Below are 16830 nucleotides of genomic sequence, written 5' to 3'. Positions count from 1 at the left end.
ACAGAGAGGGGACCGTGAGGGCAGGAAGGGGGGCAGCTAGCACAAAGCCCCTTCCCTCAAGCAGGTAGACACAGGAGGGCTGGATGGCCATTGCCCTTGGGCAGCCAACAGCAACTTCTGGCTGCCGGGCACCTCACCCCAGGGCTTCTTTCACCCCAGCCCACACCCCTCACCAAAGCCTCGGTGCTGCCAGGGTACACACCAGAGCCCTGGGTCCATTCTCAGGGGTCAGTGCCCTCCCATCATTATAAATCTCACCCTCTCTGACTCGTCCCAAAAGTGGCCTGATCCCATCTCTAAGATCCCTCACAACCTGTGCCCATCTGCAGAGGGCAAGACTGAGGTTCAGGGAGGTAAAGCAACATGGCAAGGATTCTGGGCCTAGCCTTCCTTGCCACGTCCCCTCCTAGTCCCAGCCCAACACCTTGCTTCTCACAACCTTGGCCTCGGTTTACCACCCAGGGCAGGGGCTCCAGGGCTGGGCACCAACCTTCCAACAGGGATGAAGATGTAGAAGACAGCCAACACGCGGGTCCGCTGGTCCCCCATGAAAAGGTCGCCCAGCACAGTAGGCGCGATGGTGGAGTAGCTGGCCACGCCGGTACCCACGGCCCCCCGGGACAGGAAGAAGAGCCAGGCATACTGAGTGAGAGGGCACAAGACTACGGTGAGTGCAGAAACCGTCCGTGGCACAGAGGGACCCAAGAATTCGTCAGGATGGGGCCGAGGAGAAGTGGAGAAGACACAGGTGTGCAGGAGGTGGAGAGGGTCTCAGAGCCACAAGCACCTCGTGTCCACCCAGAGCACATCCCAGGTTCCCCACATCACACAAGCGCCCCCTGCTGGTGCCTTCAGTCACCGCCTGCACTGCATGGCGGGAGAGCAGAGGGGAGCTCCCTCTGGGCCTGGCCTCTGCTAACCAAGCCAGTTTCTCAACACAGCAGAGCTGGAAACGAAGCCAAGAGAAGCAACAGGAGGAGGTGCAAAAGAGGAAGCCTCCAGTTAAGAAAGTCCAACGGCTCTGCTCAGCTCGGACTCAGGCCTATGGGGAGGCTATGCCCTCACCTCCTTCCCCATCAGCATCTGAGCCAGCCACCTGGCTCTGACAGGGCTACATCAGAGAGGAAGTGGGGACAGGCCAGAGGCGCGGAGTGGAATCTGGGGAGTCCTAGGGCTGGGGTCTGGGAGAGGGATGTGAGCACTCACCTGACTGGGGATGAAGGAGCCGGCGAGACCAGCCCCTGACCACAGCAGGAGCCCGAAGGCGAGTGTGGCCTTGCGGCTGTGCCGGTCACCCAGGTAGCCAAATACAGGTGCAGACAGCAGCAGGCAGCCGATGAAGACTGGAGAGGATACACAGGGGATAGGCTAGGTTCCCCCACAACAGTAAGGGGGGATGGGCCGAGAGCCCCACTGGCCCAGGGAAGGGGCCTCAGCTCCAGGGTCCAAAGCTAAGGCCAATCTCACAGCCTTCATCCAAGCATCCCTGTGTGCCTCCCAAGTGGCTGTCCCCTGCCAGGCTGGGGGGTGGGCAGAAGGGGAGTGGAAGGAGTACCACCCGCCGGGCGCACAGTGGATGCTGGGTTTCCCTGTGAGCCTGGGTACTGCGACTACACTGATTCCTCTACCCAGACACCTGCCTGGGAGCGGGGAGCACAGCCTGTGGCCTGGAGAAACAAGCAACGATGATTTAGAACAGTAAGAACCAGCATGGAGATTGCAAGACAGAGGGGACCCAGGAGGCTGGGGAAGGACTGGGTTTCCTAAGGAGACAAAATACTCCCCACTGGAACACTGACAGTATTACATGGATTTGCAAAGCTGCACAGTGAGGGAGGGTATGTGAGGCGCCGTTAAAACACCCGCACTCCGGGCCCAGCACAGTAGCCAAGTGGCTACTTGCCTTGCACTTACCGGAATCCCATATGGGCACCGGTTCATGGCCTGGCAGCCCTGCTTCCCAACCAACTCCCTGCTTGTGGCCTGGGAAAGCAGTCAAAGACAGCCCAAAGCCTTGGGACCCTGCACCCGCATGGGAGACCTGGAAGAAGCTCCTGGCTTCAGATATGCCGAGCTCCAGCCATTACAGCCACTTGGGGAGTGAATCAATGGATGGAAGATCTTCCTGTCTCTCCTCCTCTCTGACTTTCCAATAAAACAAATAAATCTTTTAAAAAAAACTGCATTCCATCTTGGGGTGCGTGGTTTGAGGCCTGGCACTGCTCTCCCATTCCAGGTTCTTGCTAGTGCACACTCGAGGAGAGGCAGGTGATGGCCCCATGTGGGAGTCCTGGAGGGAATTCTCAAGGCTCTAGCCTTGCCCAGCCCTGACAGCCAGGACATGAACCGGTGCCTATATGGGGATGCTGGCGCTTGTAGTTGGGGATTAGCCTGTTGACCCACAAAAAAAGACTTCATTTACTCCTCTGTGAGGACAGAGACACCCCCACGTGTTTGCTTGATTATACTCACACCACGCATGGACAGGTGCACACATTTCCTTCCGTTCCTTTAAATAAAACCATCAGTGCCATGACTGGGGGAATGGGAATGCCTGCCTCCAACTGGGAGGGGCCATCCTCCCCCCCCCAGCCCACCACTCACAGGCGTCAGGCTTTGGACGACCCTGCCCAGCACTGGAGTCTGACATTCATGACCCACATGTCTTGGGTCCAGTGAATGTCCAGACACTAACAGCTCAGGCTTCAGCCCCTCCCAATCCCCACAACCTGCCCTAATACTAGGTTGAGCCCTATGCCATTGCAGAAATTAGGTCAGTTTTGACCTACAAAACCAGCAATTTAATTTGGTTCAGCCTAGTGCTCCTCGGAGAGTGATCTGTGCTGTCAATTGCATTTAAAGTTGTAATAACACCTGTCATAATAGACCTCCAATAAGGCTGCATCAATTTACACTCGCAAAGACGCGCATGCCAGCACCCCTGCTAACACTGGACACGACCCATCAATTCATTCTGCTCATCTTCTTTTTTTAAAAAAATATTTATTTAGTTATTTATTGCAAAGTCAGATATACAGGGAGGAAGAGAGACAGAAAGAAAGATCTTCCATCCAATGATTCACTCCCCAAGTGGCCACAACGGCCAGAGCTGAGTTGATCCAAAGCCAAGAGCCCAGAGCTTCTTCCGGATCTCCCACAGTCGAGGACGGCCCAAAGCCTTGGGACCCTGCACCCGTTTGGCAGACCTGGAGGAGGCTGCTAGCTCCTGGTTTGGGTTCTGCTGAGCTCCAGCCATTGTGGTTACTTGGGGAATGAGCCAATGGATGGAAGATCTTCCTCTCTGTCTCTCTTCCTCTCTGTATATCTGACTTTGCAATAAAAATAAATAAATCTTAAAAAAAAAAAAAAAGCATCTCCCAAGTTGCCGAGCGCTTGCATGGGGTTGGGGATTCATTCCTTTCAGGCTGTAGCTCGACCTGTGGAGTCTGGAAGCTGCAGGTGCTTCTCCCGAGGGGAAGGTAGACACTCCACCAGCCCAGCCTCTCCAGATTAAAACCCCTTCTGGGACTGGTGGCAGCCAGGACCCCAGAGTTCAGAAGCACAGGAGGCAGACTTGTTGGATTCTGAATCCCTGCATGTCCCATATGTTCTCTGAGCCTCAGCCTCCACCTCCATAAAACGGGCCTAATAAGAATCAGTGCCTCATGGGGCTGTCCCAAAGCTGAAATGATTTACTGTTGGTGGGCCCGGTGCGGCAGCTCCATGGCTAAAGTCCTTGCCATGCATTGCATATGGCACCAGTTCTAATCCCAGTGGTTCCACTTCCCATCCACCTCCCTGCCTGTGGCCTGGGAAAGCAGTAGAGGACGGCCCAAAGCCTTGGGACCCTGTACCCACATGGGAGACCCGGAAAGAAGTTCCTGGCTCCTGTCTTCAGATTAGCTCAGCTCTGACCATTGTGGCCACTTAGGGAGTGAATCATAGGACGAAAGATCTTCCTCTCTGTTTCTCCTCTTCTCTGTGTATCTGACTTCGCAATAAGAATAAACAAATCTTAAAAAAAAAAAAAAAAAAAAAAGAGTGCCTGGCAGCTGGTAAGGACCTTGTCTTGGTATTACTGAGTGCCTCCAACTGTCTTGCTGGCCCATGGAGGAGGGAGTTGGGGTTGGGGGCTGATCTCTGAGTGCCTCCATACTGCTCCCTTCTCAGGGACCCTGGTGTCATAGCTGTGAGCACCACGGCCAGAACCAGGGGAGGAAAATGTTGACTCCATTGCAAGTGTGAACTCTGTTCATGGTGTTGTGCCCAGGTGGGCTCACTTTGACCACAGCCCACCCAGAGCTAGGGCCAGCAGAGGGCCCAGGGGCCAGCGGGGCTCTCCTCCCAGGCTATCCCCACTCCACTCCTTTAAAAAAAATGAGGTCAAGATTATTTGGACAATGACAGAGAGAGAGAGGACAGAAAAGAGAGATCTCCCATCCTCAGGTTCAGGTGCACTCCCCCACAGGTCCAGAACAGCCAGGGCTGGGCCAGACCAAAGCTAGGAACCCAGAACAATCAATCCAGGTCTTCCAGATCAAAGGCAGATCTTGAGCCTTCCCTTGCTGCCTCCCAGGATGGGCAGTGGGCAGGAAGCTAGAATCCAAAGCAAAGCAAGGACTGGAGCTCACATACTCCACAAATGATGTCCCAAGCAATGCCAAAGGTCCCCCCACATCCCCCCAAACACACACACACTGTCTTATAAGAGCGCCCATAAATTCCATAAAGAGCATCTGGATGAGGGTTCTGGAACAAATGCCGGACAAACAAAGGAGACAATCCGCTTGAAGCTGTATTTTTCGGCCACATCCTAGGGGCTGGAGACTGAGTTCTCCTAACTGATAGACATGTCTGCAGAGTCTAAGGGTCAAGCCGGGACTCCTGGGCCAACCCAGCTGCACCAATCACTCGGATCTAAGAAAAACGCCAGCTTCCTTCTCTTCAGTGAAGTCAGAGTGCTGATAACACTATCTCCCTCCCAGATTCTCAATATAGATAAGCGGCAGACAGCCGGGCACAGGGCACAGCGGGACAGCAAGACAAGGCCTGGTCCCAGACATGGCCATACGCCCGGAGAAGGGACGGATCACTGGATGCTGATGGCACGCCAGTGTCCTAGATCAGACGGTCTTGGTTTTAAGTCCCTGCTCCACCTTCAGGTCCAACTTCCTGCTAAAGCACATTCTACAGGTTAGGAGCAGGTCTTGGCCCATGGACTTAGGTACAACCCATAAGGGAGATCACACAGAACCCCTGGCTCCTGGGTTTGGCCTGGCCCGTCTCAGGCTTTGCAGGCATTTGGGGGAGTGAGCCAGTGGATGGGAGCAAGCTTCCTCTAAGAGCAGTCAACAGACCCAATACGATGGCTCAGTTGATTTCCTCATCTTCCAAGTGCCAGCATCCCATATGGACACTGGCTCAAGTCCCAACTGCTCCACTTCCCATCTGGCTCCCTGCTTGTGGCCTGGGAAAGCAGTCGAGGACGGCCCAAGGCCTTGGGACCCTGCACTCGCATGGGAGACCTGGAAGAAGCTCCTGACTCCTGGTTTTGGATTGGTTTAGCCATTGTGGCCACTTGGGGAGTGAATCATTGGATGGAAGATCTTCCTCTGTCTCTTCTCTCCATTTATCTGACTTTCCAATAAAAATAAATAAAATAAAATAAAGCATAATCTAATAATATGAAAATTAAAAGAAAGGCAGGTCTACAGACAGATCCCTGCGCTTGAAGCAGGTGGATTAGTCATTCAAACCACAGTGCCAGGCCCATGTTTGGTTTTTTGGTTTTTTTCTTTTTTTTTTTTTAAAGATTTATTCATTTTTATTACAGCCAGATATACACAGAGGAGGAGAGACAGAGAGGAAGATCTTCCGTCCGATGATTCACTCCCCAAGTGAGCCGCAACGGGCCGATGCGCGCCGATTCGAAGCCGGGAACCTGGAACCTCTTCCGGGTCTCCCACGTGGGTGCAGGGTCCCAATGCATTGGGTCGTCCTCGACTGTTTTCCCAGGCCACAAGCAGGGAGCTGGATGGGAAGTGGAGCTGCCGGGATTAGAACCGGCGCCCATATGGGATCCCCGGGCTTTCAAGGCGAGGACTTTATCTGCTAGGCCACGCCGCCGGGCCCCCATGTTTGGTTTTAACTTAAAATGGTAGCCGGGTCCTGTAAAGGGGAGGGAGGTGTGAGAACCCACAGTGGACGCAGGCTCACGGGCAGGTCCCTGTCAGAAAGCAAAGGCACAGGATTCGGAATATGCACACAGCTCTCTCCACTCCATACTAGGTGTTCAGGATGCCCCTGGTGATTTTTGCACAGCCCTTGGGGTATCTGTACTCCGGTTCAGGAGCCATGTTCCTAGTGTGAAGAGAGCGTACTACGAGGCAGAGAGAGAGGCCTAAGACAGAAACCCTAATGCTGACTATAGGTTGGACGGGCCCAGGTGTGTGCACACGGGCAGGCATATGGGTGTCACGTATTATAAACACATGTGCATACATGTAGTGTCTGTGCACACATGGGACACCTCTGAGCTACCACAGATGCTGGGACCTTTCCTATCTCCCTCACTTGTCCTGCACACTTCCCTCCATCCAGGGCTTGCTCCCCATCCTCCACTTCCTCCCCCCAGACCAGTCCTGCTCTATGCCAGGGGACACAGCGGGGCGGGCGTTCCCAGCCAGCAGAAGCTCACAGCCCCAGCTCCACACTCCTTACCCGTCTGAAGTAAGCCGGCGTGGCTGTCACCAATCTGAAAAGTCTCCTGCACGTCCAGCAGCACTCCTGAGGGCAGGGATGGTGTCCAGGGAATGAGAAGTGGCCTGCACGGCCCCCAGAGACTGCTCCCCTGCACATGCGTACTCACACACACCCCTGAGCACAGCACGCACAGACGCAAGCACATGTGTGTGTTTACATATAAGCTTGCATACATAAGCATGCAGAGGCATATACAAGGGCAATTGGGGAGCCGGCAGAGAGGCAGGGGATGGGTCACGCAGCACCTGGACACACTGTCAGAATGCCTGGTTCGTTTCTGGATTCCAGCTTTTTGCTAATGAGCACCTAGGTCGCTGACACCAGCATCGAAGACCTGAATTCCAGGCTCCTGGCTTCTAACCTGTCCCACTCGTGACCAAGGCAGACACATGGGGAGCGAATCAGTAGGTAGAAGATCTCTGTGTCTCTCTGCGAATTCCTGTTTCTTTTTTGTTTGTTTAACTTTATATAAATTTTATTTTTTATGATGTTTACATAGTTGATTAGGGTAGGAAGGGTCGAGGATGAGGGGAAAGTGGGTGAGACTGTTGTTTTTAAATTTTCCTTTTCTTCTTCCTGTGTCTGGGGGAAGGCGGAAGAGAGAAGGGGAAGGATAGCCTCCCAACAGTCCCAGTACCCTGGGGTGGGGAATGGCCACCCGATGTCATCACAGGGTCCCCGACATGGAGCATGCCCTAAGGTCCTGCTCAGGTGGTGTCAATAATTCTGAAATGCTGTCGATCTTGTCACTGCTGTAAGCACAGTGCCCTTGTCGCGCAAGTCCCTCAGAAGTCACTCCTCACCTGCAACACACTCCCTCAGCGGCCCTCCCTCCCACAGTCCCCTAATCAGTTTATGGTCCCTGTACCCGGGAGCACTTGGGTTCCCCAGCCCAGCCTTCCTAACCCCATCTTCTGGTGGGATGGTGTGCTGGCCCGGAATTCTGCCCGCCCACCAGGGTCCCAAGCTTCTGGAACCTATGCTGGTTCACAGGCTATCCTAGGTCTGTCCCCTCCCCTCACCCCGCACCTCACCTGGGACCAAGGACATGGGGAAATCCCCAGGCTCGCTCTGCCTGCTTGGCATGAACCACCAGGTTCCCGCATGTCCCTGCCAGCTCCGTCCCTCAGGCCATCGGCAAGCCCGCACCTCCAGACACCATGGAGGGCACAGACTGGCTCCAGTTTCCTTCTAAGGTGCCCTCTGGGAAGCGGCAGGTTATGGTGAGTGCCTGGGCCCCTGGCACCTGTGTGGGAGGTCCAGCTGGAGTGCAGGGCTTGAGCCTCAGCCTGCGGGGGGCCAGCTATCGCAGGATTTAGCAAGTGAACCAGAAGGTGGAGATCTCAGTCTCTCTGCCTTCCAAATCAAATACAGACATAAAGAAATCATTTTTAAATGTGTGGAAATGGGCCAGTGATGTGACCTAGCTAGTAAAGCTGCCACCTGCAGGCTGGCAACCTATATGGGCACTGGTTCAAGTCTTGGCTGCTCCACTTCCCATCCAGCTCTCTACTCATATGAAACTGGGAAAGCAGCCAAAGACGGTCCAAGTCCTTGGACCCCTGGAAAAAGCTCCTGGCTCCTGGCTTCGGATCGGCTCAGCTCCAGCTGTGGCGGTCACTTGGGGAGTGAATCATCGGATGGAAGCTCTTCCTCTCTGTCTCTCCTCCTCTCTGTATATCTGACTTCCCAATAAAAATAATTAAAAGGCAGAAATTTGTTATTCTTAAACAAGAGAAAGACATGCTGCAAACTTTTTAAAATTTATCTTTTAATTCCATTTTTCTGTAAACTTTTAAAAATTTGTTCTGTATTTATGTGATAGGCAGAAAGAGAGAGACAGAGAGAGCTGGCCCCCTTCCTAGATGCCTGCAGTGGGTGGGGAACTCTGTCCAAGTCTCCCACATGGTGCCAGAGACCCAACCACCTGAGCCACCACCTGCCACCTCCCAGGGTGTGTGTGCAGCAGCAAGAGGCCAGCATCAGGCCCCAGAGATCGACATCCCAACCAGCACCCTGGCCGCTGGGCCAACACCTACCTTCATTTCCTCTTGGGTTTCCTTTTCTTTTTCCACCAGTGTTTCCAAGTGCCCTCATGTGTACACACCAACACATTTGCAAAGGTGCAGGAGCCTGCACTCACATCCACACACACTGAGAAGGACGCATGCAGGCTGCCATTCACCCAGTAACCCGAGCAGCAGCTCCTCCCTGGTACACTGTGCACACTTACCCAACTGTGCAAGTCCCCACATTTACACCACACAGCAGTCCCGCCTGTGCACAACAGTCATTCATGGATGCACACACCTACATGCAAGCATGTTCATGCCAAGACATACAGCACCTGACCTGAACACATGTCCACACAGGCATGTTCTTGCAGAAGCATGGGCAAGCACACACAGAGCTTCCAAGACTCGGGCCCAACCTCAGTCTCCAAGCCCTCAGCGAGCCAAAACCCTGCTCAGTCCTGCGGAACTCTGAGGCCTCAGCAACGTCTTACAAAGCTCCAGGCTATGGCAGAGAAAGCATCAGAGCCCCCCGACACCAGGCTCTGCTCCCTAAAATCACCCTAGGTCCTCAGTGGTGGCTCAGGCCTTGCCTGGACCTGTGGCACCCACTCCTTCCTGTCATTGTCCCTTGCAGACAGCAGAGAGGGAGAGGCAGGCAATGAGCACAGCCGTGTGATTGTTATCTTACGAGGAGGCAGGGGCTATCACTGTCCCCAGGATGCAGAAAACGGGCTCCAGGTTTAGGGAAGGAGAGGTGGCAGGGATGCTGGCTTCTGCAAACTCCATCCCAGGAAGCATAGATAGAGGCAGTCCTGGGAGGGAGGCACGAGCAGGCAGGACTCCCGGGACACACAGCCCGGGTGAGGGGCAGGGAAGGGCCAGTCGCACCTCTCCTCTCCTGCCCTCACGGATCCTCCGGCCTAGCTCTGCTCGGCAGCCCCAGCTCATTTTGCCTCCATGAGCGGCACATCCCTGTATTCAGCCCCCCTTACAGGGCAACCATGGGTCCTAGAGGTGGAAATGCCAGTTGAGGTGCCCTCACTGCTCATCAGAAGGCTTGACTCCAGCTCCTGACCCCAGTTTCCTGTTTACGGGTACTCCGGAAGGCACCAGGGATGGCTGATATAGTTGGATCCCTACCACCCATGTGGGAAACCTGGCCTGAATTCCAGGTCCAGGCTTCTCACTCTGTCCCTCTGTGTCTTTGCTGCATAAATACTCTAAAAAAAAAAAAAAAAAAACAAAGGAAAAAAAAAAAAAAGTTTGGAGCTGGTACCATGGCTCAACTGGATAATCCTCCACCTTCAAGCGTCAGCATCCCATATAGGTGCTGGTTCATGTTCCAACTGCTCCACTTCCCGTCCAGCTCCCTGCTTATGGCTTGGGAAAAAAGTCAAGGACGACCCAAAGCCTTGAGACCCTGTGCCTATGTGAGAGACCCAGAAGAAGCTCCTGGCTCCTAGCTTCAGATTGGCTCAGCTCCAGCCACTGAGGCCATTTGGGGAGTGAGCCAGTAGATGGATGATCTTTCTGTCTCTCCTTTCTGGAGTGCTGCCTTTCAAATAAGAAAAAACAACATGCCCATGCCCCCGTCCCTGGCAGCTCACAATCTTGCCCCAAACCCGTTTTCTGTCCTTCCTACCACCCCCACTCAGTGTACACGTTCTACTTGTGAATCTGAAATCAGACTGACCCCAGTCTCCAGATTTCCTCCCTACCCTGAACCCCTGTCCTTCCACCCTTCCCGGTGCAAACCACACGGCCCATTGCCTCTGACTTGTACCTGAGCCCTCAGCCATCAGGCCTGGGGGTCACCTTACAGGGACTTGCATGTGTGTTCCCATGTCTGCAGCCTCCCCAGGGTCCCAAGACCCACAGCTGCTCCCTGTGTATCCAGCTTGCCACTGCTGACCAGAGCCCAGGCTCAAGGGTGGCCAGCAATGCCCCACCAGGTCAGTGCCCTCTTGCTTGCCCACACCTGCTGTCCCCAAGCTTCTTCCCTCTGCCCTAGCATCTGTAGGTCCCAACTCCTCTTGGGAGTGACCTACCTAGAACAAGTTGTCCATTTTCGACGAATAATAATGCAAGAAAAGGTTAGAGCTTGAAGGAATAAATGACAGAAGACAAGCAAGCTGAATGAATGAATGAGTGAGTGAATGAATGCAGGAGCATGCCCACCCCATTCCCTGCTCACCTGCGATGACGAACCAGTTCGTGTAGTTCAGCAGGTTGATGTAGCAGAGGACAGCAGCGGCCGTGTACGCTCTCCAGGGGGGCACGCTCCAGGGGGCCGTCAGGGGACCCTGACCCGCCGCTGAGGGTCCCTGGCTCCGGCCTGGCCCCAGGGACTGGCCCTGCAGCCCTTCTGGCCCAGACTTGGGCCACTCAGCTGACATCACCCCACACACTGGAAGCTCCTGTCCCCGCACGGTGCGGTGCAGGGCTAAAGCTTGAACTGGCTGGCAACTCCTTTTACAGGTTCCTGTTGAGCCCACCGCAGTGTGGCCAGTGGGGTTTCACCATCCTCAGCCCAGGAGGCCTGCTTGGGGGAAGAGGGCCACTGGCAACCCGACTCTGGGGAACCAGACAGTTGCGTGCTCCCCGTGAGCGGGCCTGCAACCACAGGGCAGCAGTGTGAAAGAGAAGTGACCAGGGCAGGAAATGAGACAAGCCTCCCGATGCCCACCTCGCTGAGAGAGGGCCAGGCTGCCTGCAGAAGACCTGGGCTGTAGGCCAGGCCTTGCCCCTGCTCAGGGCAGGCAGCAAGTGTGGGGTTAGAGTCTGAGAAGGCTTCATCTGCTCAGTCCCTGCCTGCAAAACCCCAGAGGTGGCAGGGGCCACCCAAGGGCGCCAGCACCAGGAGGCAGGTTAAGTTGCTGCCTGCAACGCTGGCATCTCAAGTAGACACTGGGATTCTAGTGGCGCCTAGAGGCCTGGGAAAACAGCAGGGGTTAGCCCAAGTTTTTTTGGGTTCCTGTTTCCACACAGGAGACCCAGATGAAGCTTCTGGCGCCAGGCTGCAGCCTGGCCCAGCTCCAGTGATCGCATTCATTTGGGAAGTCAACCAGCGGAAGTAAGAACTCAATGTCTGTCTCTCTCTCTCTCTCCGTAACTCTGCCTTTCAAATAAATAAATCTTTAGAAACAAATTTTCAAAAAGCAATGGATGTGAATTCTCACAAAGACATTGAAAACCTTAGGTTCTGGGTGATGGACCAGTTCATGTAATTTAGCAGGTGATACAGCAGAGGACAGCAGCCAAAAATAACACAGCGCTGCTGAAGCAGCACCCCGCACAGCAGGAAAGGCACAGGGGAGCAGACTGCAGCACCACAGACTCGGAATCTCAAGGCTAGCACCGTACCAGCTGAAGTCTGCGCATTTTCAAAGTTTCCTTGGTCATCACAAGCTCCAGTGGACAGACTGTGTGCAGACTTCAATAGCGACATCATGTGGTCGTGGGTAGCAATTACAGTTACAGCCACTTGAAATCAAACGGAAACCCGAAATTTCTGGTTTCCATGTCTTGGATTGGCTGCTAAAAGGCAAGAATGACAAGCCACGGGCCTGGAGCGGTAGCCTAGCAGCTAAAGTCCTTGCCTTGCACACACCGACATCCCATATGGCACCAGTTTGTGACCCAGAGGCCCTGCTTCCCATCCAGCTCCCTGTTTGGGGTCTGGGAAAGCAGTGGAGGACAGCCCAAAGCCTTGGGACCCTGCACCCGCGTGGGAGACCTGGAAGAGGTTCCTGGCTCCTGATTTCGGATCAGCTCAGCTCTGACTGTTGTGGCCACTTGGGGAGTGAATCAACGGACAAAAGATCTTCCTCTCTGTCTCTCTTCCTCTCTGTATATCTGACTGTCTAATAAAAATAAATAAATCTTGAAAAAACAAAAAAGGAATGACAAGCCACACGGGAAAATCAGAGTTGTTGTCATATTTCATACAAAGTGATGGGACCAACGTGTGTACACAGCATGTACACTTTATGAAAGTGCAGAATTTGGGGCCTGGCGCAGTAGCCTGGTGGTTAAAGTCCTCGCCTTGCACATGCCGGGATCCCATATGGGCACTGGTTTGTGTCCCGGCTGTTCCACTTCCCATCCAGCTCCCTGCTTGTGGCCTGGGAAGGCAGTCGAGGACAGCCCAAAACCTTGAGTCTCTGAACCCAAGGGGGAGACCCAAAGCAGCTCCAGGCTCCAGGATTAGACTGGTCCTCCCCTGTCTGTTGTGGCTATTTGGGGAGTGAACCAACAGATGGAAGATCTTCCTCTCTGTCTCTCCTCCTCTCTGTATATCTGACTTTGCAATAAAATAAGTAAATTTTTTTTTTTTAAAAATTGACCCTGCCTCTAAAACACATTTTGCTGTTTATTTTTATTTATTTCAAAGGTGAAGTGGCCAGAGAAAGAATGAGAGAGGAGTTCATGCAACGGCTCAATTAGCCAATTCTCCACCAGCAAGCACAGGTAACCCATACGGATACCAATTCATGTTCCAGCGGCTCCACTTCCCATCCAGCTCCCTGTTTATGGCCTGGGAAGGCAGTACACCCACATGGGAGACCCAGAAGAGGCTCCTGACTGCTGGTTTCAAATCAGTCAGCAGACGGAAGATCTTTCTCTCTGTCTCTCCTCTTTGTAAATATGTCTTTCCAATAAAAATGAAATAAGTCTTTTTTTATAAAAAAATAAAGAAAGGCTCGTTTTCTGCTTACTGGTTCATTGCCCAAATGCCTGCAATAGCTGGTACTGGAGCAGGCCTAAACCAGGAGTCCAAGTCCCCCACATGGGGGACAGGGACCCAAGGACCTGAACCGGCTCGGCTTAAGGCCCACAGCTAGCAGGAAGCCAGAACTGGACAGGAGGGGAACTCAAACCAGACACCCTGCCACAGGACGTGGGTGTCCCCAGTGGTGTCCAGCTACTGTGCCACACATTTCCTTTTTTTTTTTTTTTTTTTTTTTGCTTCATTTTATTGGAAAGACATAGGGAAGAGAGGGAGAATCTTGCCCTGTCTACCTGCAGCATCACTGGCCCCAGGCCATCCACCCGCAACTGTGGACACCCAGGTGTCCTCTGCCTGCTCCCCTGCCCTGTCAGCCCACGGCAACACAGCGGCCAGAGACACCCGGGGAGGAGGGGGAGGCGGGGGAGGCTTTCCACCAGCCAGCCTCTTTCCCCTGCGTTCCCCACTCCCCGTGGTGAGCCTGCCCCGACACCTCACCTCTCTGCTCACTTCATGCTGCTTCCAGGACGCTGCTGCTTGAACCCGACCATCACCGTGTCAGGGTCTTCATCTTCCTAGATTGGCGCTCCTTGAAATCATTCCGGTGTATAAATGTCACCTCCTCCCAGTGAAAAGGGTCACTCGAGGATTCCTGTCCCAGCTCCGTAGCTGAGCCCTTTGAGTAGCTCCGGCACAGTGTGATTCCATCTGCTAGTCCTCCACTCAGCTACCTTGTCGGTGTGCTGTGTCACCAGCGCTGTGGTGTCGGGTGATGAGTAAAGAAAAAGCTAAGTGACTGTGCGGCCTCAGGCCGGTCCCCGCCGTTCTCCGAGGCTTCTCCAGCACCGCAGAAGACAAGTTTGAGATGACTCCAGATGAGCTTTTAAGCGACTGAGGCGACACTAAGGCTAGTCAGGCTGATGATGCCTAGTGGCCAGCAGGGGGAGACAAAGACTGGCTCAAGAGCCTTTATCGCCACCTAGAGGGTCAGCGGCAGGGTCACCACGTCCCCGCACCACCGAGAGGGGCTCCAAGCACAGTGGACATTAGCACATGCCCTCCACGGTTGGCGCTGAAGTGGAAGGAGTCCAGTGGGTCACCAAGCCAAGCGCAGGACCCAGGCCGGGACCCTGCGTGGATTGTCTAGGCCTCCGGTTTCCATCTGTCCCTTGGACTAGATTTCTTGTCCCTCTGGAGGCAGAATCAGGGCAGGAGGCTGTCCTTGCCCCATCCCCATCCTGAGGAGCAAGCCATCACATTCCACCGAGTTCATCTTGCACAGATGACAGAGCTGCTGGAAGAGGAGCAAGGGTTTTGTTTTGTTTTGTTGGTTTTTTTTTTTTTTTTTTGGTGGTTGTTGCTTCTTTTTGTTTGTTTGCATTTGGTTTTAAATTGGAAAGGCAGATTTACAAAGAGACAAAGATCTTCCATCTGCTGGTTTACTTCCCAAATGGTCACAATGGCCAGAGCTGAGCTGATCTGAAGCCACGAGCCAGAAGCTTCTTCCAGGTCCCCCGCACAGGTGCAGGGTCCCAAGGCTCTGGGCCGTCCTCTACTACTTTCCCAGGCTACAAGCAGGGAGCTGGATGGGAAGTGGAGCAGCCAGGACATGAACTGACACCTAGATGGGGTCCTGGCGATTGCAAGGGGAGGATTAACCAGTGAGCCACCTTTCAGTCATGGAAGGTATTTTTCTAAGAAAATGTTGATCTTTGATCTCCTTAGGGTTCAACAGAAACAACCCAGTAGCCAGACCACCAGCAGGTCCTGGAACAGTCCAGGGCCCATGCATTTACCTCAGAGAGGGACTTAGAGGGAACCCAAGCTGGCAGAAGCCTCACTTTGTCTCTTTATTCAAAACTGACATGGATGGGGCTGGTGTTGGGGCATAGTAATACAGCTGCCAGCACCCCATGTGGGTGCAGGTTCTAGTCCTGGCTGCTCCAGCTCCCTGCTGCTGCCCAGGGGAGGGAGCAGGGGAAAGATCAAGTGTTTGGACCCCTACAGCTGCATGGGAGACCTGGACGAAGCTTCTAGTTCCTGACTTCTGCCTGGCTGAACCCTGGCCATTGCAGCCATGTGTGAAGTGAGCCAGTGGATAGAAGCGCTCTAGCCTCTCTCCCCTGTAACTCTTTCAAATAAATAGGTCATGTTACACACACACACACACACACACACACACACACACACACACACACACACACACACAAAGAGCAGGGTCTAGCTCACAGGTGGAAACCCTGAGGAGAGCAGGTTGATTCTGAGGTGCCCAGCTCTTCACGAAGATAAGCTTTTCCTGCAGACATCAAGATGGTGGGAGAGGTAGGGTGACCTGGATGAACCCTATCCATGCAGACCCGAAAGAGGGGGGCATCTCTTAGGCACACTTTGTCACAGAAGCAGGTTGTTGGGGTCATGACTCCAGTGCCCTTGCTCTGGACCACCTGTGCCACCCTCAAAACAGCAGGCAAAAGCCTGGCACGGTAGCTTGGTGGGTAAAATCCTTGCCTTGCATGTGCTGGGATCCCATTGGGTGCCAGTTCTAATCCCAGCTGCTCCACTTCCCATCCAGCTCCCTGCTTTTGACCTGGGAAAGCAGTCGAGGACGGCCCAAAGCCTTGGGACCCTGCACCTGCGTAGGAGACCCAGAAGAGGCTCCTGGCTCGTGGCTTCAGATCAGCTTAGCTCTGGCCATTGTGGCCACTGGGGGAGTGAATCAGCAGATGGAAGATATTCCTCTCTGTCTCTCCTCTTCTCTGTATATCTGACTTTCCAATAAAAGTAGATAAAGCTTAAAAAAAAAAAAAACAGCAGGCAGGTAAAAAGAAATTCACACCTCTGAAATCATCTCTGGGCACCCCCCGCTTCACTCCAGGGTTGGGGGAGTTGGTTCCAGGACTCCCTGCAGGTGCCAAACCCCACAGATGTGATGTTCATGCGGCCACTATGAACAGGCATCCGGTCAGCACACCTCCTGCTCCAGTCCTCCCATAGCCTCTAGGTCACCTCTGCCCCAGGGGACTTACAAGAGCTGTAACAACGTAACCACGAGAGACACAACTCTCCGGAATTGTCCAGGGAGTGATGACCAGGGAAAAAAGTCTGTGGAACTCAGCATTCAGGGGCCATAGAACGTGAACCTGCACCAAACAGTGCCACAACAATGGGTGCTGCAGAGACGAGAGGCCACTGCAGGGGCTGTTCAGGCCTGTGGACTCAGCAGAGGGCTCAGCACACGGAAAATTCCTGATTTACCTTTCAGAACCTTATGGAATTGCTTTTAATGGATTTTGTTTTAGTTGACTGACTCAGTGTAACCTAGTG

General features: G+C 53.8%; 1 protein-coding gene across 1 annotated transcript in view; it reads right to left on the bottom strand.

Annotated features, from left to right (window-relative positions):
- The window catches only part of SPNS3 (SPNS lysolipid transporter 3, sphingosine-1-phosphate (putative)), a 48402-nt gene extending 37058 nt beyond the window's left edge, over positions 1 to 11344 (bottom strand). The window contains exons 1-4 of the mRNA XM_058676027.1: positions 10972 to 11344; positions 6721 to 6786; positions 1207 to 1343; positions 491 to 642 (exon numbers count right to left, since the gene is read on the bottom strand). Of these exons, the coding sequence (XP_058532010.1) occupies positions 491 to 642; positions 1207 to 1343; positions 6721 to 6786; positions 10972 to 11173 (557 nt within the window). The 5' untranslated portion in view covers positions 11174 to 11344. The remainder of the gene's footprint in view (positions 1 to 490; positions 643 to 1206; positions 1344 to 6720; positions 6787 to 10971) is intronic.
- Positions 11345 to 16830: the final 5486 nt, after the last annotated feature.

Source organism: Ochotona princeps, chromosome 17 (assembly GCF_030435755.1).
Source record: "Ochotona princeps isolate mOchPri1 chromosome 17, mOchPri1.hap1, whole genome shotgun sequence".
Classification (NCBI taxonomy): domain Eukaryota; kingdom Metazoa; phylum Chordata; class Mammalia; order Lagomorpha; family Ochotonidae; genus Ochotona; species Ochotona princeps.
Note: the sequence above shows the minus strand (reverse complement) of the source record. Positions and strands in the feature narration are given on the sequence as shown.